The sequence below is a fragment of the Mustela putorius genome, unplaced genomic scaffold (assembly GCF_011764305.1).
Source record: "Mustela putorius furo isolate JIRA1106 unplaced genomic scaffold, ASM1176430v1.1 tig00000228_pilon_pilon_pilon, whole genome shotgun sequence".
Lineage (NCBI taxonomy): Eukaryota > Metazoa > Chordata > Mammalia > Carnivora > Mustelidae > Mustela > Mustela putorius.
The window spans coordinates 4621093-4643956 of record NW_025421322.1 but is presented as its reverse complement, the minus strand read 5'-3'; the positions used below and the strand labels follow the sequence as shown (position 1 = coordinate 4643956).

At 38.0% G+C, this 22864-nt stretch overlaps 1 protein-coding gene across 5 annotated transcripts in view; it reads right to left on the bottom strand.

Annotated features, from left to right (window-relative positions):
* The window catches only part of VPS13B (vacuolar protein sorting 13 homolog B), a 762523-nt gene that overhangs the window by 54508 nt on the left and 685151 nt on the right, over positions 1 to 22864 (bottom strand). For all 5 annotated transcript variants that reach the window (XM_045077980.1, XM_004768902.3, XM_004768901.3 and 2 more), the window contains exon 44: positions 7063 to 7218. In XM_045077980.1, coding sequence (XP_044933915.1) covers positions 7063 to 7218 — 156 coding nt within the window. The remainder of the gene's footprint in view (positions 1 to 7062; positions 7219 to 22864) is intronic.

The following is a 22864-nucleotide window of genomic DNA, read 5'->3' as shown; positions in this document are numbered from 1 at the left end:
TTTACACATTAACTCTCTCATTCTCACAGTAACTATATAAAATAGGTGTTACTAAGACTTGTCATCTTAACAAGGAGAATGATGTCAGATGACTTGCACGGTGTTACCCAGACTCTCCGGCCCAGAGTCTGATAGTCACTCTGAAGATCTGTCTTTCATAAAATTAACACCTATGAATTAAGAAAGCCTAGAAACTATAAAAAAGAGAATGAAGACTGCCCATAATAATGCAAATGCGACAGATGTCACTGGTTCCATTCCAAAGAGGTGGTCCCTCCTTCTCCCTTTTAATAACCCTGATTCGTTTTAGGTCTCAAAAAGGAGCAAAGTACTCAGGGAAGGTGGACACCTCCATGGCCTCCACAGTCTGTGTCACAGCTGGAACAAACTGATCCTTGTAATTCCATTCTCCATTTGCCAGTGATTACTTTAGGGGTGAACATGGGGCACTGTTTGGCTAAAGATATGAGAAGGAAAGACTGCTAAAAGTTTCTGGGAAAGATTTTACTCCTTGATAAGGGACAGAATTTGAGAAGAGAAAGCCCGCTTCTTGTCTGCCATGGAAGAAGTTGTGAGAGGATATATGTATGTACATACAGCTTCTGTAGCCATCTTGAGACAAAAAAGGCAAATCAAAGAGGATAGAGGAGAAGCAGACACAGCCCTGAGTGGCTTAATTAACCAACACCTAACCTGCCTTCCTCATTCTTATTATATGAGATAATAAATATAAAATAGGAATAATAACAGTATCTGCCTCACTAGCTTACTATGAAGATTAAAAAGCCTACTTTGTTACTTCAGACTAAAAACACCCTAATGGATACATTTTCATATGTATTTTGTAGACATCACTGTAAGAGTATTAAGAGTATTTTGTAGACATCACTGTAAGTAAACTATTATTTATACAAATATATATGATTATTTATGAATGAACTATTATTTAGTTCATTATAAAGAAACCTGCTACATTGATAGACCATTGTTGTTTCATTAGTTGAACAGTAAAGTTTAGCATTTTCTTAAACATTTATTTTCCAACTATCTATTCCTTTGACTTTTCTTTAGAAGGAGTACATCTGTAAAAACCAAGCCGTGCTTAACTGTACATTACTTGTAGGCACTCTGGCTGTTAGAATCTTTTAAAACAATGTTTTCTCAATAACAAACACATAAGTCAACTGAACCACGAGTCCTGAGTTAGCAAGCAAGCTTTTCTTCAGCATATGCTAGGGGTTACTAGGCACTCACGGTTAAGTCTTATGAGGCCTTAGCATCATCTAACTTTAAATAAACACGTGAAGGCTCTGAGGCAGTATTTAATTCTGTTCTTCCTCTTGATGTGCCCAGGTCTGGCAATGTATGCACACTGCTCTTGCTTTAGAACCTTTGGGCCCCATGAGATTTAGGAGAGAATTTTGCTGTCTCTCACAGAAACCACAGAATCTCTGCAACCATCTGGGACTCACTTTGTCTAAAGACAAAGATCCTCTTGGTGGGTTTTTATAGTTTCATTTTCAACTATAAAGCCTGTTAAATAGGCTTTCAAATATGATAAAAAGAAAACCCTTAAAAGTGGCCAGGGAGAGAGGGCTACTTAAATGAAGGAAAATCCAAAATGGCTCCTCCTCAGAATGGTGTTCTTCAGAGCTGCTCCCACACAGGGTTCAGTGAGAGCCATGTCTGCTTTTCTTCAAAGTGGCAACACTTACAATGCCTTTATTTTGAAAATTATGGTTAGAATTTCAAGATTAATTTATCAGTTGAAGACAGCTACTTAATTTTTTTTAATGTAGGGTTTCTCTTTAATACACATTTCCAGGTTTCACACTAATTCTCCTCTTTCCCCAAAGCCACAAAGATGTGTATTGAAGATTTCCACATATGATTTTACTTAGCAGGTTTCAGAACTCTTATTAGATCAGTGCCAAGAAGAATAGTGATATTAAAGAATAACTCCAGAGCACCAGATGCACTGGAAAATGATATCTTAGCCCTGATTAAAAGTGTATGTATAAAGATACAATATATATACATACATACATATGTACATTTACGTTTTTTAGAGTGGTAAAGCTTTTCTCAATGAGGGGATAGGATACATGGAAGTCACTGTGTGTTCGTGGGTAGCTGTGTTATGTACAAAGTTCCTGAAAATTTTGTATGTGGTCAATTATCATTCAGTTGGAGAAATGCCAGGGGTATACGAAAGGCAGGGTACAGACAACCAAACCTTATTGTTCAGGCATCAGCCAATTCTCCATTATCCGGGGGCGTGTTAATGCAGTTATGGTCCATCAGTGAGCCGCACACACTCACCTCCCAAAATCTTTGAAAGTAGGCAGCTGTGGTTTATTGCAAATTTCCCAACCCAGGTTGGGTAGAAGGAAAGAAGCCAAGATGTTAGAGAGGCAGGAATCCACGAAGCTCTTCTGAAACCTTGATTCCTATCTTCCTTCCCAACCTGGCTAATTGAGGAAATCCTATGTCTCTGATGTACTTTAACTGGAACTAACCTGAATTTTAGTTAATCTATGCTGACAATAAGAAATTAAACCCAACTGAAAGACTAGAAAGGGTTTTCACAACAATGCAGCAGTTATTTTGAAGTTGGTGGTCTGCTGAACCTTTCAGCATTACCTGCGTTCAGTACCAACCATTTTACATTTTGCTTCTTCCTCAGTTAAAATGAATTGCTGTTTCTGTGCTCCACTTCTCACGGTTCTGCTGAGTGACTAAAATGGCCCTCATTTAGAGCACAATCTCATTTGGCTATGACAATAAATGCTAAAACTCAAAGTGTAAATTGTGTGTATGAATGTGTGTGTGTATGTCTTCCATGACAGAGGGCTGGAAATGGACTTTGCCAGTAAGACGGCACTTCTTTCAGAAAAGTAAATAAGTAAATGCAGTGGGAGCGTGGCTATGCTTCCATTATGGATTTCCGAAAGGTTCTTTCCTGCCTGGCTACATTCTACATTTTTTTTAAAAAAGTAAGATAATTTACTATAATAAGATAGAAGCAGAGAAAAGTGTGAGAGGAAGTCCCTACAGAAAATAATTACTACACATCCAATGGTATGAATAACATTTGGAAATCCTGAAATGTGATTTGTCACCAGATGCCTTAAAATCTGTTGATTTGACATTAACAGAGAGGATGATTAAAAGGATTCCTTAAACTTCTAATGCATGGGAAATTTCTGTGAGTCCCCAAATTTTGTGAACCCCTCCTTACACTAAGATTTTTAAGAAATTCTAATAGTCTGAAAAACTCAGAGAGTCAGTAGATTGGTTGGGACAAATATACATATTTAGTTATTTCAAGGATTAATGTATTTTGGTTAAAGAATAAAGTATATCTTTTTTAGTCTGGGAAGATGTATCAAGTACCACAAAAACATTCACATCCTTTGCTCAGGTAATTAAATTTTATAGCAAATCATTTTGAGGACAGATCCAGACATTCTGACATACATATGTATACACACAGATATTTATTTAAGGATTTATTCTAGCAACCAGTTGGAAATTATCTAAAGGTGCAGCAACAAGGGGATACCCAAATGGGTCTCAACAAACCACGTGGCAAATTATGCAACCATTAAAAAGATAATTCAGCTCTGCAGATAACACGAGAACATAAGCATCATATAATGTTAAGTGAAAAAACAGGTTGAAAACTATATAACCAGATCTCAAGTTGGTTAAAAATAACTGCATAGAAAAAAAGTAGAAAAAGATACACTGAAGTAGTAATAGTATTTATCTTTGGGTGGCAGAAATATGGGTACTTTTCTTTTCTACTTTAGACCTTCCTGTGTTTTCAGAAATATTTTAAAATAGTTAACACAAAAATAACAACAGTGATCTAATATTTACTGGGTGCTTTATTTTGCAAAAGGAATATGATGTTCAGAAAGGTTAAGAAATTTGCCTGAGATATTAGGTAATAGATATTAGAGCTGGGAAATCTCTTCTAGTCAGAGGGAAGAAAAGGTAAGTAACATTTTGTGGGAATTTTTAAAAAAGGTACTTTCCATGGCCAACTCTTCTGACTTATGACCTACTGTTGCAATGTGTACAGGAACACAGTATATATTAATTTATCCCTAAAATTTAATATTACTCCTTGAAGGTATATAATATCTATGCAAGAAGGAGGCACTATCATTTTTGTATTTTTTTAAATGATTTTATTTATTTATTTGACAGACAGAGATCACAAGGAGGCAGAGAGAGAGGAAAAAGCAGGCTCCCTGCCGAGCAGAGAGCCCGATGCAGGGCTTGATCCCAGGACCCTGGGACCATGACCCCGGCTGAAGGCAGAGGCCTTAAGCCATTGAACCACCCAGGTGCCCTGTCTTTTTTTTTTTTTTTTTAAGATTTTATTTATATAGTTGAGAGAAGGGGAGAGAGAGTTTGAGAATGTGAGGGGGAGGAGGGGCAGATCAAGAAGGAGAGGGAAAGCAGACTCCTTGCTGAGCATGAAGCCAGAGGCAGGGCTCCATCCCAGAACCCCAAGATCATGACCTGAGCCAAAGTCAGATGCTTAACCGACTGAGCCCCCAGGCGCCCCAGAAGAAGGCACTATTGGTGTTAAGACAACAAAGTCTAACCAATGGTATGGATTCCTGGGACTATTTCATTCTTGTAACTATAGTCGGAGTTATGACAGTAGGCCAGGTGCTACTTTTAAGCACTTTACCTATACAAACTCATTTAATTCTCACACTAACTTTATGACAAAGGCACTATTACTATCCTCATTTCACAGGTCAGGAAATTGATTCACAAAGAGGTTAACTAACCTGAAGATCACATAGCTAGCAAGGAATACACAGCCAGAGTGGTTATGATCTTAACCACCAATGATATTCTGTGGAAAAATATTTCTCCATGGAGTGACCCTGTCATTCCATTAACTGGTAACTGTTTTAGCAACCATATGCAAAAGAGCTGAATGAATTGGGAAAGTTCAGACCAGAGCCACAGTGGTCAAAGTGTGGTCCCCTGGACCAGTAGCATCAGTAACAACTGAGAATTTATTAGAAATATAAATTGGCACATCACTCCAAGACCTACTGAATCTGGAGCTCTGAGGGTGGGACCCAGCAATCTATGTTTTAAAAAGCCTTCTAGGTGATTCTGACATACATGCAAGTTTGAGAACCACTGGCCTAACGGAAGCACAGGGGAAACATCTTGGCTTCCCTTGTGTTTTGGAAGGGCTGTAATACAGAGGAGAGATAACTTAGTCCTCACCATAAGCTATTGCGTACATCTCCCAAGTTCTGAAGAGTGGTAAAAACTGGCTGAACGGTGAGAGATTGGGTTCAAAATCAGGAAAGAGCTTCCTTTAGAGATGGAAGTAATCATTTATGGGAAGGGCTGCCGTGTGAGGAAATGAGCCTCTTATCATTGGGAGTATTCAAACAGATGCTGAATGACCATTTCTTAGGAATGCTGGTAAATGCGAAGGTGGATAAGGCATTCTTCAAAGACCATGAGTGACAGAATCAGAAAACCAGAATGTATTAATTGAGCAGATATTTACTGAGAGCATATCCAAGTACGACAGTTCTGAGGGCAGATGAAAGTCAGTGACACATCTTGTTCTCAGGACTCTGTAGCTCAAAGCTCATGCTCAGTTAGGCTGATCTCATCATGGGTCCCCATAAGACCGATATGTCCCATGTTCCTATCTTTATATTATACTGTCTACCTGGAATGTCTTCTCTTAATCCAAATTCTGTTTTCCAAAGCCCAACTTGAATCATATCTTTCTAGTGAAACCTCTAAATTCCCTTCACACTTACTGTCAGTTGTGTGACACACACGGTGCCCGACATACAGTTGGGTTTATATAAATTTGCAGCTTAAGAGCAAAGATTGTGTCACATAGTGTCTTTCGTTTCACTCTGTTTTACTGTAGGCAATACATAATTACTTGAGGAATAGTCAATTCATTGGGAAGATTCCTCTGCTCTATTCTTTTCACTTCTGTGAAAAGAATAATAGCCCACAATAATGAGAACATGATGTCCAGCTCCCTGATTAGGTGGAGATCAAGAACGTATATGGCACAGGTCCTACTGTTCACCTCACCACTTGCTTCCTGTCTGCTCCTGGCACACGGCAATGGACCAGCCCATGTTGCTTGATAAGAAAAGCTCCCCTTTTCCTTTCCCAGGGACTGAGGGCTGTTTCTATCATGTCTTCAGTTCACATAAGCTCTGGGTAGACTTACAGTCCAGATGCAGATGTATATGTTAAAACTCTTATGACAAATCCAGTTATGATGTGTGCAGTGAAGCCAGTTTTCAGATTTTAATACTTCCTTTTTTCCTTTCTACTCTTGTCATATGCGCCATGCTTGAAAAACATCTTCTAAAAACCACATTTTCACATCTTAAGAACACAAAAAAAGTGTCAGATACTTTTTTCCCCTTTGCAGTCTTAGAACTTCAAAAACAGCCAAAAGGAAGTTTTATAAAATACGTAAAAATATGTGCTGAGAGCTGAGGTTTTATATGCCAAGAGTTAGACCGTAGTGAATTTTTACTGCAGTTAATATTAACTCCTAGGAAAAGAAAGCTTGCTGGAGACCCAGGCCCACTCTGTCATAGGAGGTATCACACTTTCTCGAAGATTATTCTGATATGTCTGAGAACCAACTCCTGGTTATCCGCTGTTGGATTATCCAGAGTCCCCAACACCCAGTGCTTCTTTTCTTCCTTAATAAAGGCCTTTTGGCTATTTCACAGCTCATTAGCACCTCCACCAGAAGGTAGGTGATGACAGCGAGAAGAGGTGAAACTAAAATCAGTAAATTTTACTGCTCGTTAGCAGCTCTTGTAAAAGATGTGGGACAAAGGGTTTGAAGCCATCACCATCCTCAGGATCATCAACAAGCACATACGAAGTGGGAGAAAAAATACCCAGGCTTATCACTGTGGGTTTTTAAATTATGAATTATTTTCATTTCTTTAAGTTTCACTTCCATTAATTGTGTCAAAGAATTAAGAGCTGTCTGGGTCACGAACACAAGGAACTCACCTGTTTTTGCACTCCACTGAGCTGCTGAACCTTGATGACGAGGGAAGCAGTCCGACCCTTGTACTGAATAGTTCTAATAAACGTTCCTGCGTGGTCCACACTGAAGGGCTCTGACCAGCGCCAATTGCCCCAACCTTCAATACAGATGTGTAACAGCTGGAGAGAAAAACAATAATCGTCACGATGCCAAAAGTGCCAACAAAAATCTAGTCCTAAAATGAAAGTCTCATTGCTGGAAAACCTTCCTATTTGTAATATTTAGCATCTGTTTTCTTTCTAACCTGCATTATTCATCCACTTCCAGCTTATTCAAGCAGGCTAAGAATAGCAAATATGCCACAGAGAGTCAATGTGGTTTTCCAGATCACATTTTAAAGCTTCTTAAAAATAATTGTCCTATCAAATGGTAAAATGCCTGTTGAACATTTGAGAAAAGCCCATTTCATTCATCTGGAGGACAAGAAGGTCGAAGTGTGAGATCAAAGAACATGGGTCTTGGCTGATAGTTTATTCCCTCTTATGGCTAGACAGTAATTAAAGTAAAATTTCATTTGTTGCATTATTTTTGACCCTAAATTGCCATTCCTTATTTATTCTTTTGATAAAGAACAAAACAGCAATTTGAGGATGCAGTTCATTCAATATACTCTATGAGATCACATATATCATATGAGAACTATCTTCAACATTTTGAATGTATGAAAAAATGTCTTTGTTTTACTTTTTGCTAGCCATGTTATTTATTGTAGCATTTACCAAACGAGTCTCCTGATTCACATTCATATTTATTCACACATTATTGCCAATTGTGGTAATATTTAGATTTCTTCCATGATCATCAAATATTTTCTATTTCCACTCCTACCCACTAAATGCAATGAAGAAAATCAGTTTAACTGAACAAGTATTCCAAAACAACATAATAATTACTGCTTCTTTAGGATACATGTTTAAATGAACATAAACAGTGTTCTATCCAATTACTAAGAATAAGAAATAAAACTGACATCTTAGGAAAAACATTTGTATAATATACAAACGATTTCCTTCATGTCGTATATAATTTTTTAAAAGAACGAACCAAAGGCTGATAGTATGAAACATTTTCCCAATTAACAGAATGAATAAAACTATAAAAACATTGTATAAGAGCTATCATAATGGGCCCTTAAAATAAATACATTAAGAATTTACATGGGAATTGTCATAATAATAAAAGTCTTTTGACAGAAAGATTATCTTTCTGCTTTACCATTAGAAGGAGCCTTTAGAAAGTACCTAAATTAAAACATTTCCCAAGGTCACTAGTTATCACAATATGATTTTGGTGGAAGGTTAAGGGAGGATTTGTTTATTTCTTTGTTTTGAAACACCTTAATAAAGTATTTTTTCAAAACCTCCTAACTCATCTCCCTGCTTTTCATATGGCCCCACTCCAATTCTTCCTCCATGCAACTTCCAGTGACCCTGGGAAATCAAAAAGCTACCATCCAGATGACTTCTAGAAAAGAAAGGTAACAAGGGAAAGGAAGAAAGAAAGAAAGAAAGAAAGAGAATGGGAGGGAGGGAAAGAAAGGGAATAAAGAAAAAAAGGAAAAAGTCCTAGACAGCAAATACCTTTAGGGAAAATTTGGTCTTATATACACTCTACAACATAAAAGTACCAGAGTTATCTTTGATCTTTAAATATTAGTTACAGAGAAAAAAAAAGAAAAACAATAGTGGTGTTTGGAACCATTTCAATTTTTTGTAGCAGCAACTGGGAATAAAGCTCAGGGCATACACAAAACTAAAAGAAACAAGAAAGTTGTTTTCTTTGGAGAGACTAGTAGCTGGAAATGACAAAAAAAATAATGAGGCAAGGTACTTAAGGTCAAGCTCGGCTATATTTTTCCTGAAAATTCCACAGCCTCTAAAGGTTTAATGTATACAACGTAATTGGAATTGAGGAGTGTTCACATTTGCATATGAGCTCAATTTTAGGTAGCGGCTCCCTCTGTGTACACAGCTTCAACCGACTGAATGTCACCAAGGAGTATGTTGTTGGGTTTCGCTTGGCACCTATGTGTTCTCAAAATGTTGGCGTAGATATTTTCTTTGAATTATGAAAATCCAGATATGTCTGGAATTAGTTCACACAGAAAAGTCAGGTGGGAGAAAAACATCACACTTCTTCCCACATGCATCACTGGTACAATATTTGTAATGTTTGGTGGACTGTTCAAAGCATTTAAATAGCTATTAGACATATATCATTTATTAGGGAAGGAACTGCATTCCTAAGAGAGAAAACCTACAAAAAGGACCTGAGAAGGCCCAACCCTACTTGGGTCATCCTTCCCATGGTGTGTCCACTTCAGGCACTAGACAGCAATGCGGACGCTCATGGACCTCCACTGAGTGGGGGGAGTTCTGTTCTGTTGAACCAAATGACTACATTTCTTTCTTTCTTTCTTTTTTTTTTTTTGAAGGTTTTATTTATTTATTTGCCAGAGTAGGCATAGAGGCAGGCAGAGAGAGAGAGAGAGAGAAGGGGAAGCAGGCTCCCTGCTGAGCAGAGACCCCCAATTTGGGGCTCGATCCCAGGACCCTGGGATCATGACTAGAGCCAAAGGCAGAGCCTTTCATCTGCTGAGCCACCCAGGCACCCTAAATGACTACATTTCATGGTTCCAGGTACTGAAAAAACAAATACTCATAGATCTGCTTTTCTTTCTATACTGAAGGAACTAAATTCAGGAATAAGAAGGTGAAATTCGTGTTAGACTACTTGATCCTAATGTGATTTCTTTCTATCATTCCTCTGATATATTTTCTTACTCAGATACTATAAGAAAGCTGATATGCTAGCCGCTAAGGAGGAAGGAAGGAGGAAGAACCGTGTCTTCTGTCCTGCAAAGAGCTTACGATCTTATGGGGAAAATAAAGCATGCACAATAAAACAAGAGGCATTTGGAGAGATACAACATGGTACAGGAGTCTAGAGAAAGGACAGCTTGTTTCAGGCTGGTGGGATTAGGAAAGCTTCCGGAAGCAGTTGGGGCTCAGAGTTACCACAGGGTTTCGACTGGCAAAGACAGCGGGTCCTTTCTGGGTCTAAGGGACAACGTGAGATGTGAAAGCCAGAGGGTATGCTTGGGGGCAAGGTTAACAATCTGGAATGGCTGGAGAAAAGGGAACATGAAAAACGGGAGTCAGGGATAATAAGGTCAAACAGGGAGATCTAGATTGTGGCCAGCACTGATTTACTAAGTAAGGAGATTGTGTTGAAAGGAGATTCAGAGTGGAGTGTGGAGGGAGGGCAACTGTCACAGTCAGGAGGAAAGGCAAGATGGGCCAGAAACTTGCAAACACAGGAGAGATGAAGCAATGGCCTTGGGCCCCACATAACTATCCTTTGTTGCCTGGAGCCCATGGTATTTTTACATTCTCTTATCAACTTGGAAACTTTCTTTCTCCTCTTCCCTATTAAGTTTCCCTTACTGACTCACTTCCTCTACCATTCTTTCTATTCAGGCTCTTCATTCTTTTTGGCCTACTTAGCTAGTGCTAATACTTTCCACTGGGGGAAAAAGCCAAAATAGGAACTCTTGTTTGAACTTCTCAGTGGGAACTGAAACTAAGCAATAAGGCAGGTTGTACGGTGGCCACGCTTGTTGGAAGGTCCCAATGGGCTGCATTTTCTTTTTTTCCAGCAGCCCCACCACCCCCCAGGGCAGCCAGACTAAATTCATGGTTTTTCCACTGAAGATCTCAAATGGGAGCATGTGCAGCTCTCTGGTCATTTTTTTAAATACAAAATAAAAGTTAAAACTGAATTATTGATCAGAGGCCTGGGGTCAGCTCTCAAGACCACCCATAGTCACCTCCAAAGGGAGAATTCCTGATTCAGTTACAGAGGAAAGAAAAATAGACGACATCTAGGAAAACAGTGCACCAAGGAAAAGAAAGAAAGGGGGGGCACCTGAGTGGCTCAGTGGGTTAAGCCGCTGCCTTCGGCTCGGGTCATGATCTCAGAGTCCTGGGATCGAGTCCCACATCGGGCTCCCTGTTCAGCAGAGAGCCTGCTTCCCTCTCTCTCTCTCTGCCTGCCTCTCCATCTACTTGTGATTTCTCTCTGTCAAATAAATAAATAAAATCTTTAAAAAAAAAAAGAAAGAAAGGGGGATGGCTCTATTTTTTAAATTATATCCTAAACATAAGTGAAGGTACCAGATACTTGTCTGTGAACTTTATTTCACTATTCGTTTTAAAACTGTCATCAAGATGATTCCTACCCAAATAATCACAAATAAAAAATGTCTTCAGGTTCACTTATACTTTTTTGAATTTTATAATTTACTGTACAGTAATATGTAATGTTCTAAGAAGAAATTGAAAATTGAAATAACTTCAAAAATTTTCCCAATCCATTATACGCTTGGTAGAAATTTTAGGTGTTCTAAAAAAATTAACATTCAATCCAAGTGAAATAAACTATTAAATATGTATTGTTAATATATATTAAAGCTTAGGCATCATGTGTATTTTTTAAACTTCTAAACTTATCACTATATCCCAAGAACCTAGTGCATAGTAGGCATTCAACAGATATTTGTTGAATAAATAAATGAGTGAGGATTATTGAAAAATAATCCAAAGTAGACATTAAAAATTTTTAGTGATATCTGTGGTATCTGTGCATAAAATGTCATAAATACAGTATTAAATAAAAATTTAGAAATAATTCCCATTTTTAAAATATTTTTCTTTTTGTCTCACTGTATTTTTAAAATTTTAAAATTTTAATTTCAGTGTAGTTAATAGATAGTATTATTCATTTCAAGTATACAATACAGTCATGCAACAGTTACATGTATTATTCAGTGCTTATCAAGGTAAGTGTACTCTTAGTACTTATCAAGTGCTTATCAACTGTAAGTGTACTCTTAAAAACAATCCCAAGTTTTTGAATGACCTTTCAACACAGGAGATTTACTTCACATGGATGATGATACTAGATTAAATTACAAATCAATGTAATCCTTCCAATCCACAATTCAGACCCAGTAATACTGATATTAAAGCCAAAAGTAGATCCCAAATGATAGAGTAGGTGAGCATTTTGGAGGAATATTAAGTTAAAATAGTTTTAAAATTTCTTGTCTATCTAAAATAATATCTGGAAAGCGGTAGATCAAATTATACAGATCCAAGTTTAATTGCTTATTTGGAATGTGCAAGCAGAACTGACAGTACAGGGCGCCTGGGTGGTTCAGTGGGTTAAAGCCTCTGCCTTCAGTTCAGGTCATGATCCCAGGGTCCCAGGATTGAGTCCCACGTCGGGCACTCTGCTCAGCAGAGAGCCTGCCTCTGTCTCTCTCTGCCTACTTGTGATAGTCAAATAAATAAAATCTTAAAAAAAAAAAAAAAAAAAAAAGAACCGATAGTATATGCCGTCCTAATAAATTAACATAAAAATAAAATGAAATATGTTGCTCATTACTGTTTTGTCAAGGCAGTTACATTTCAGGATGTTCAGAGTATCTGATGTAATGCTAAAAAACCAAGTGGAAAACTTGTTAGATAATGGCTAATGCCTCATGTCACCCTGATTCAATACTGGAACTCTCAGGACCCTCTATATTCTTTTACATTTATTTATAGAACACAATCTTACAAGTAAGAACGAGAAGAGTGGAAATAAATCATGTTGATTTATTTTCTAGTGGATAACTTGGACTCTTTGATGCAGGGTATTTTGGAAGGAAAAGGAGAAAGAGAAAGCAAGCTTTCCAAATCAGTGGTCCAGGAGGTGAGATAACAGAGGCCACTCTGTCGTCACATGAGCGCTGGGTTGTTGGCTCTTCCACCAAAGAGGAGTAGTTGTAGGTTTGCCCTCGTAACTGAATTCAAGGAAGGCCACAAATATTGTGAAATCAGCCCAGAACAACCTGTTACAAAAAGGGAAACCTGGCACAGTCCCAACACACGTTAGAATGAACACTGTCGCTGGAGTCTAGCCCTTGTCAAAAATCTTGAGTTTCAGATATTGACTCATCAATTCTACATAGGAATTTCTTGTAGGGTGATAATCATACACACGTGCAAAGATTTACCTGGATGTAAGCTTATTCCAGCACTGTTTTAATAATAAAAATTAGGCATTGCTAGGAAACAATATTTTGTCAAATAAAATATTGTAAAAACAATGAAAGCTATCATTTGTTAGACACGTACTATGTGCCGAGCATTGGCCTCAGTGCATTTTATACATTTTCTCATTTATTCCTTAAAACAATCTTATGAGGTAGGTACTGTTGTTCCATCTTACAGATGAAAAAGCAAACCAGGTCACAGAGAGGCTGTGCGAGCTGCCCAGGGCCACCACGCTGGGAGGGCAGGGATAAGATCAGAACTCAGAGTAAGTGGTGCTGACTCTGGTGTGCTTAACCACACTTAGATTGTAGAATCCTCTCAAACTACTGAAGAAAACAATCACAGCACGAAAAAACATTGAGAATGTTAGCGATAGAGTAATGGGAAAAAAGCAATTATAAAAAGACATGTGCAGTATACATTCATTCCGTTTTTGTAAAATGAAGAAAAAGTACTTGTGCATGTTTTTAGGGGAGAAAATGGCTAGAAATATGCTGAAATGCTAACAGTGGTTATCTTGGGGTTATGTGTTTTAAGTAGTCCTTTGTGTATGTGTTTTGTGTGCTTTTATGTAATTTCCAAATGTCATACTATAAATATGTATTATTTTGCAATCAGATAAACATTAATGTTATTAAAAAGAAAAACGTCTGATAGAAAGCATACAGAGTCTACATTTTAAGGGAAAAGAAATGACACGTTTCTATTTTAGGAACTCAGATTCAGCTTCCTGCCTGAAGTCTCCCCCTCTGTCCCAGTCTGTGTCACCACTTTCTCATTTGCACTGCAGCCGCTTTGCTAAAAAGGGTGACATGATGGTCAGTTCATCTCTGTAGCCTTTGAGCCCCTCCCAGAGGGTCTGGTTTGCTCTAATACTTATTCACATAATCCTTGGAGCAGTTTAATGTAATTACTTGAGCTTTCTTCCCCAGGGCAATAGTTTTTTTTTTATTTTTCCAATATAGCAAATATTTTTAGGATCTACATCTATTAAATATTTACCATAAGCCAATGAACTAAGCCACACGTGGTGGATATAGAGATGAACGAGACACATTACTCACACTGGAAATGCTCAGAATGGAGTGGAAGAAACAGATATTTAACAAGAAAAATTATGCTGCAAAATTTTATGAGAGGAAGGAAAATTTGTTGTAGGACTCCAGAGGTATTCTGCTTGGGGAGTTAAAAGATTGACCAGAGGACATATTAGTTACGAAAAGAAATAACATGAAAAAACCATGTTGAAATAGAGTAAATAAAAGATAGATAGGGCTGTTGTTTCTGCTAAACAAAAGCAGGCGACAGCCAGCCTAACTTGGAGTGGGTCTTTCTGCACAAAATCAACGTCCACAAAGCACACTGACTGCATTATAAACAGGGACAGGTTCTAAAAGTAGCAAGCTATAGCTTCAAACCGTTTTTGCCAACAAACAACTTTTTATCCTACTTCTTGTCAATGTAATTTGTAAAATTCACTTTATAGTATGAACTCATCGGCTTACAATCCTCTGATAGCTTTGATCTTAACCCAAATGGAACCACTGAATTTTGATCCCGGAAAGGAAAGAGTCATACTGGAACAAAAATCATCATTTTAGGAAGCCAGATCTTGCTCTTACACAGGCAGAGGCATGCGTAGGTTCTTGGGGTTGAGGAGACGTGAGGGTCAGAAGAGGACCTGCCCTTGAGGGAGTGGTATGGAAAGAGAGGCGAAAGAGGCACAGAATTCGCCGTCAGTGGCTGCTGCTTCCCCTCCGGGCATCAGTCATCAGTAAACACCAGGGACCTGACGGAGCATTAGAGATGCAGCAGAAAGTAACTGACAGTTTCTTAGGCTGTTTGATGTCCTGCTCTTCACTATCTCCCTGGTCTTTCAACATCTACAGAGGGAGAGTAGCTCCCAGGGAGAAACAGGTTGTGGCCATGCGCTGCTGTATTTTATGAGCAGTCATCATGAGATAATTGTTACAGAGGAAGGAGGACTCAGGAGCAACAAAAACGGATGCGAACAAGTGGAACTGTAGTTTTTCATAAAGTGTGACAGTTTGGGGTATCCAAGAACCATGAAAAGATGTAGGAAAAGGTGTCACCTCTGTATAGCTGAGAAATAGTAGGACATGCCAGCTACAAAGCGGGAAGTGAGACAGAAATTGACTTTGTCCTTCTGCCCTGCAGCTGGGGACGAGAATAACAATCTCATTGTTCCTCAAGTGATAACAGACTCTAACCAGGGACAATCCATATACTATAATCACTGACAAACACTGAAAATAACCCATGTGACCACTGGAAAAAAAATTACAAAGCAAAGGGAGGAGGATAGCATCTTAAAAAGTGAACAGAAGAGAGTGGTTACCATAAACACCCTGTTGCAGAATTCAGGCAAAGAATATCAAGAAAGTTTTTGGTCTTCTTTAAACTGTATAAAAATACATGATTTTTGTAAAACTGTAGAAAGCCACTGAGAGGAAGGAACACTCTGGCAAAAACAGAAAAAAGCCTGAGCTTAAAATAAATAGGTGATATAAAAAGGTAATTAGATAAAACAATAAATGCAGGAAAAACTAAAAAATGCATTTGCAGAATAAGGATTCCTACTGACAGAAGTAGAGCAAGTAGGAATAACTGCTACAAAAAAAAAAAAAAGGGAAAACTTTAAAAAACAAATATATAAAGAAATAGGACAGAAAATGTCAGGGTATGAAAGAAAAACAAAATATACACAATTAATATAAATAAGAAATAATTCAATCATATCCTCCATCTATAAGGCTCTATAGCTTTAAAACAGTGTATTGTGTCCTTCCATCGTATAGTTTATGGTGAATTATTTGAATTTCCATGGGTAAATAGGATGTCAAATGTCACACATTTCTAGCAAACATTAAGGCTTATCCATGTTTCAACGTATCTATAAGCAAATCATAGAATCTTTCTAAAATTAGAATTATATTTTATAAGTAACTCTAAACAGAAATCCAAATTAAAAAATTCATTTATGGTTTTTCACTGTTCAGGTATCAGTCTCTGCTCAGTATCCAGCTAAAAATTATATACTTATGAAAAAGAAGTTAAAAAGGAAGTAAGAGTAGGGTGAATAATTGTGGTACTTCTGATTTATACATTGTCTACAAAACAATGAGATGCTTCAAGTATATTCTTTACTAAAAAATTACCTAAATCCAAATTATCTAAATTAGTGAAAAATTCTATACATCAAAAAAATTCTTGCAAGAAGATGTCGTGAGCAAATTCTCTCATATATTAAAAATATAATTTTATGTATAATTTTTGGGATATTTTAATCATAAAATCAGATACAAAGGCACATAGTAAAAGACGTATGAAAGGACATACTGGTTTTGAAGAACTCAGTTCAGCATTACACATATATATTGTTTCCATGTTTCTAGAGGGCGTGGACTTCCCTATATTTAAATGATATGTGACTGAAAAAACATACTAATGGCTGCCTTATATCCAGAATTGTGTATTTTTAAGATAACAACTGCCACAAAGTGTTGAAAAGTGAAGATTCAGAAAATGTGATATGTACGTGTATCTGCACGTGTGAGTACAGAAAAGGATAGTCTGTCCATAAAATATGAGATAATTCTTATTTTCTTTTAAACTAATTAAATCAAATAACAACTTCAATTGCTTAATCTCCAACAGCCAGGAGATTTCAGTGTTGTATAGATACATTCTTTTGACAGAATGATAGCCAATGGTCACCATGCCCTTGGTTGGACCCAACTTTTCAGTGGAAGAGAAAAGAGCATGTTGGACAGAAACAATAAAGATTAATTTAGGTGAACTGAGAATGGAAACCAGTAAGACAAAAACTAGACATACTGTTTAATAGTCATTCAGGTTTGGAAAAATATTTGGAGTTTGTGAGCAAAACTGTTTTGTCTGAAAATCAATTTTGACTAAATATAAATATAAACAATAGAGAAACCCAACCTAAAAAACTTTCTTTTAAATTGTTCTCAAATGTAACATTCATCATTCAGCAAAGTTTCCTTTAGTGTAAAATAGAAGACATGCCAACACGTGTCCTAAGAAAGGATAAAACAGTTTGACACAATCTTTATTTTTAGTCATCATGGCAATTTAGACAATTATAATTGTTATCCTTAATTTTTAATTAGAAAAAAAAGAATTCAACAGATGGATTTAAAGAAATCAAAATTTTTTATAGTTATTTATTTTCATTTAACTAAACTGCCTTGCCATACTAAGAAAACATTTTTGTAAAGGTTAAATAAAGTATTTCATGGCAACCGCTGCTTCTCAGTGCCTGTATAACAAGAAACATGAGCCAAAGTTGTGCAAGTTGGTTTTCTTTCCCAGTAAGGGAATGTGGTATCTTAGACCTTGTCCTAACTCATTTTATCCCCAAGTGTAAGTCAAGCAAGTCAAATATGAACTAATGCCTGAAGGGAAGTCCCTGACTCCAAAAGTATGGATTATTTCACATTTATCTTAAAATCTGCTCTCAGAGTTCTTAAAATTCACTAACTTGGCAAGTCAGGAATTATCATGAGAAATGAAATAATTTCATAACTATGAAGTCATCCAACATTCCATGCATCTGACACTCATTGGGCTTGGCCATGTCTTGGGCATTATTCTGACCTTTAGATAATAAGCTCTTCAATATCCTGTTCAGTATGGAAATAATTAAAAAGTACCACAGTATAATAGGTGTGCCATTGTCTTTAACAGAGCTAATGCTTTTGTTACAGACTTGTGCTAATAGGTTATGATTAGAGACAATCACATTATGTATGCTGAAATCTTTATACCATTCTTAATCAGTATTTCCCATTACTTAAAAATGGCAAAATACCATGCTTTAATGGTCCAGCTGCATTCCCTTTCTCCAAGTACTCCGTATGAAAATTCACATTTAAAACTAGTTCAGTAAAGGACCTTTATGTTTAGACATCAAGAATTCACATTTCCAGAGCACGGGCTTGTGAAAAACCTCTGAGTGTCTTGTAAAAAGCTTAAGGAATCTTCAGTACATTTTTCTCCAAAGCTATATTTCAATATCTAAAATTTATTGCCAGAGGAGGGACAGAGAGACCATTAGCAGCACCAGCAGTCATTCCGCTGGGTGCTTCACAGCTGAAATAATCCCCAGTTGTTCTTTTTCATGCAGGCTTGTAGAAAACTCCAGAAATCAGCCTTGGGACTGAATAAAGTGCCCTATCACAATCCTATCTTTGCCATTTCTGGGGAAAGACTTTAAAAGTCTTAACTAGGTTATACTGCAAATCATTTTTACGAAGAAACTTTGAAAAATACAGGAAAAATAAAACTCAGCCCCAAAGCTCTGCCTCTCATTTAGAGTGAATGCATTTCCCAACAGAAAATGAAGACATTCCAAGTACGCTTTAGCTACCAGATACTTAATGACCAAAACTGCTAGGGCCCCATTTACCTCTATTGGTCACTTCATAAGGCCCTCTAAGCTTCCTCAGAGAATGTAAATCTCTTGTAGTCTCTCATGAAGCTGAAATATTTGAGAGAGAAAGGTGAAAGGACAGAGTCTCCAGTCTACTGCTTTGCTCTTTCAATTACTGCCTAAAACTGAAATAAAGACGCAGTTGGTGGTGACTGGACAGTAGGTTCCGGGTACTCAAACGGAGTCAGTGTTTACAGAATATTTGGGATTAAAATCCTTGCCAGATGGTCCCAAGAAGTGTTTACCTCACTGTTGATTTTAGCTATCTTAATGTCAGCAACAGTAAAAAGAAGCTTGTTACTGCCACTGGGGAGCAAAGGCACACAATCCTTCCTCCCCACATGGAATTGCTAGTTGCAGGCAGCTGTGCCCTACACAACAAGAGCCATACTGGAGGTTTCTGGGAATTGACTTCCATGGCTAGAAAAGGAGATTATGTGTGGCAAAGTTAACTTGAAATGATTTACTTTAAATCGGGAACATTTGGTTAACTATACGACAGTACTTTTAGTTTATGACAAACAAGAAGAATTTTTCACAGCTAATTTGGGAAGAGTTGGGGGTGCTTGGCTGGCTCAGTCAGTAGAGCATGAAACACTTGATCTCAGGGTCGTGAGTTTGAGCCCCATGTGTGGTGTAGAGTTTACTTAAAAAAAATGAAAAAAGAACAAATTGGGAAGACTTGGACATGCACATGGACTCGAAAGGTACTCTCCTTTGGAGAATACTGTGAATTCCCCCCTGTAGTGATGTCCTAGTTTTGTCTTTGTTTTCACTGGAAGCCACTGGGAGGTCAAAGGGGAGGAGGTAGAGGAGACCAGGGGCCACTCCTAATTAAAAGCCCAATTTCACTGACAGTATACAGAAGATACATTTTGAGATCACAAGACCTCTTTTTGTGTATCTGTATAGCACACACACAATATCCAATTGGATTGAAACAAGTTTATAATTTTCATATTGTTAAAATAATTAAGCTTTTAAGTCTATGTTCTTGAAAAAATGTCAGAAATGTTATAAATAAGTAATGAAAACATTTACTCAGTGAACATTTACCAAATGCCTAATATGAGCAGGCTATAGGATTAGATGCTGTGGAAAATTCCTTTTTTTTTTTTTTAAAGCCTCTTACTCTTTTTTTCTTTCTTTTTACCTTCAGCAAATACCCATTATGACCTCATCTCCATTCACATTCATGCTCATTCTCTCTCTCCTATTTCCTGGTGAGTTGCAAATGGCCCCCAATTCTCTCAGCAACTCTCAATGAGAGGTAATACTTAGTTCCTTATTCTTTGGATCTGGCCTAACTCTGTGACTTGTCCTGCCCAAGAAGAAATGGTGACAGAAGATGCTGTGTGAGCTCCAAGCTTGGGCTCAACAGGTTTAGTAGTTTCTGCTTTGGTTTTCCTGTCTGGGCTAGTCTGCTGGGGGCAGTCACATGGAAGAGAACCAAGAGTACCCTGGCCAACAGCCTGACAACTGCACATATGTAGGTGAGGCCATCTTGGACCACAAGTGAGCAGTGCAGACACCAGAAAAACCTCCTGAGGGCATCTAGGTTTCTGACCAACAGAATCATGAGCTAACGCATTTTTTAAAAGATTTTATTTCTTCATTTGATAAACAGAGATCATAAGTAGGCAGAGAAGGCAGAGAGAGGAGGAAGCGGGCTCCCTGCTGAGCAGAGAGCGGGATGTGAGGGTCAATCCCAGGACCTTAGATCACGAACTGAGCCGAAGGCAGAGGCTTAAACCACTGAGCCACCCAGACACCCTGAGCTAATGCATTTTTTTAAGCTACTAAATTTTGACGTGCTCTGTTAAGCAGCAGTGGATATCCAATACAAACCTCCTCCCATGTAGGGTCAATCCTTCTACCTGTGGTCTGGATCCTTCCTCCTCTCCCATTCTAAGACCGTATGCCATTAATCATTTTTTCTCTCTTCTGCATATCAACCTTTGCTATTCATTGTTTCTGTATAGAACATGCCCAACTTTCTTCCATTTAAAACCCTTGCTTGATACTGCAGCTTTCTCTAGTTAACATCCAGTCAAGATTTAAAAAAAAAAAAAAATTCATGCTGATTCTCTCCATTTCCTCACCTTCTATTCATTTTCAATCCACTTCAAGTTGGCTTCTATCCATATTTTGCCATGAAAATGCTTTCTAGGAGCCACCAATGACCTCTCAGTTGCCAACTACAATGGCTTCTTCAGTTCTTGTCTTACTCAATCTCTGTATGGCATCTGATAAGTCCCCCCCCCTCAGATATTCTCCTTTCTTGGCTTAATTTAGGACACTGTATGTCTGGCTTTTCCTATTATATCTTAGTTTTCTTATACCTCTTACCCCTTCCAGTGGATCTCATTTCTTAGCCTAATTTCCTTATGACACCACACTTCCAAGATCGCATGAGTGATCCCTGTCTTCTGCTATTTTTTTTTAAAGATTTTATTTATTTTATTTGACAGACAGAGATCACAAGTAGGCAGAGAGGCAGGCAGAGAGAGAGAGAGGAGGAAGCAGGCTCCCCGCCCAGCAGAGAGCCCGATGTGGGGCTCGATCCCAGGACCCTGGGATCACGACCCGAGCCGAAGGCAGAGGCTTTAACTCACTGAGCTACCCAGGCGCCCCTCTTCTGCTATTTGTACTTTTGCATAGTCCCCTCCCATGCTGAATAGGACTGATCTGTGTAACCACTAAGATATCACAGAAATGACAATGAATGACTTCTGAGCTTAGGTCATAAAAGACACTATGGCTTCTGTCTTGTTCTAAATTGATCTGGATCACTTGATCTGGGGGAAGCCAGCGGCTATGTCATGAGAATACTCAGCCAACTCTATGGAGAGATCCTTGTAGCAAAGAGCCAAGTCCTCCAGCCAAGAGCCACGTGAGTGAGCCATTTTGGAAATGGATTCTCAAGCCCAGTCAAGCCTTTAGATGGCTACAGTTCCAGATGATGTCTTGATTGTGACCTTCTCAGGGACTCTGAGCTACAACTACCCAGTTCAACTACTCCTCAAATTCTTGGCTAATAAAATGGAGATTAAAAACAATGTCTGTTGTATTATCTACTTGGGTTTTGGGGTAATTTATTAAACAGAAATATGTAACTAATATAGATTTTGTTTTCTCCAAGTGAGGTGCTACTATAACAAAAGCCGAAAAACACAAGGGGCTTTGGAGCAGGCAAGTGGGCAGAAATTAAAAGGACTTGAGAAGAGTGTTGGTGACTATCTAAGGTGCTTCAAAGTTACTCTTAATAGTTATTTAATGGCCTGAGAGGAGGCTGTCAATGAGGACAATGATGTTGGACAATGGAGGAAGGGACATTGCTATGTCATGGCAGAGAGCTTAGCAACACTATAAACTAGAGTGACATGGAAAGTATAAATGTGCCTAATCGACTATGTGATGTGGCTAAGGAGATTTCCGGGCAGTGCTGAAGTAGCTCCTGGCTTCTATCTGCTGCTTATATTAAAGTCTGAGAGGGGTTGACAGAAGCTTAAGAAGTAAGTGTTAGATAAAAAGGAGGCAGGAGTTGCTAGTTTTCAACATTTCTAGCCTTCAGATGGCAAATGATGCTAAAATCAAGAAGTGGTTTCTATGCAAAGATCAATTCCAGGACATGACCAGGAAAGCTGGTTTAGGAATGAAGCTAAGAATGAGGCTATAAAATCCTTTGTTAGGATTGCAGAAAGATCTAAATTGCTGTCCCAGTAAACTATTCAAACAAGGGCTTCTAAGACACTCAGCAGCATGAGCAAAACCCAAAGCAGAAAGGAATTATCTTGAAGAGATACATGATTTTGTCCACTGTAGTAAATCTCAGTAAGATTAACAAGAGACCCACAGAGTCATTTAAAGAATTGTATTCACATAAACACTGCCAATTTTGACTGAAAGACACAAAGTGTAAGATGGTAAAGAGGCCTGTTGAGTCTTCAAAATTATACTGAATTTTGAAAACTATGAAAACTACTCAAAAAAATCTGAGCAGACTATGAAGTGCAAACAAAGGATACTTTTCAAGAAAAAGGATGGATGACTCGAGGAGGCTTGAGCCAAGAGTCCAAAGCCATGAGCCATGGACAATTACTCTTGAGCAGGAGTGTGAATGATTACTAATCAAAAAACTTCTGACATTTATCTGGTTGGATATTAGAATTTTTATGGACCAGT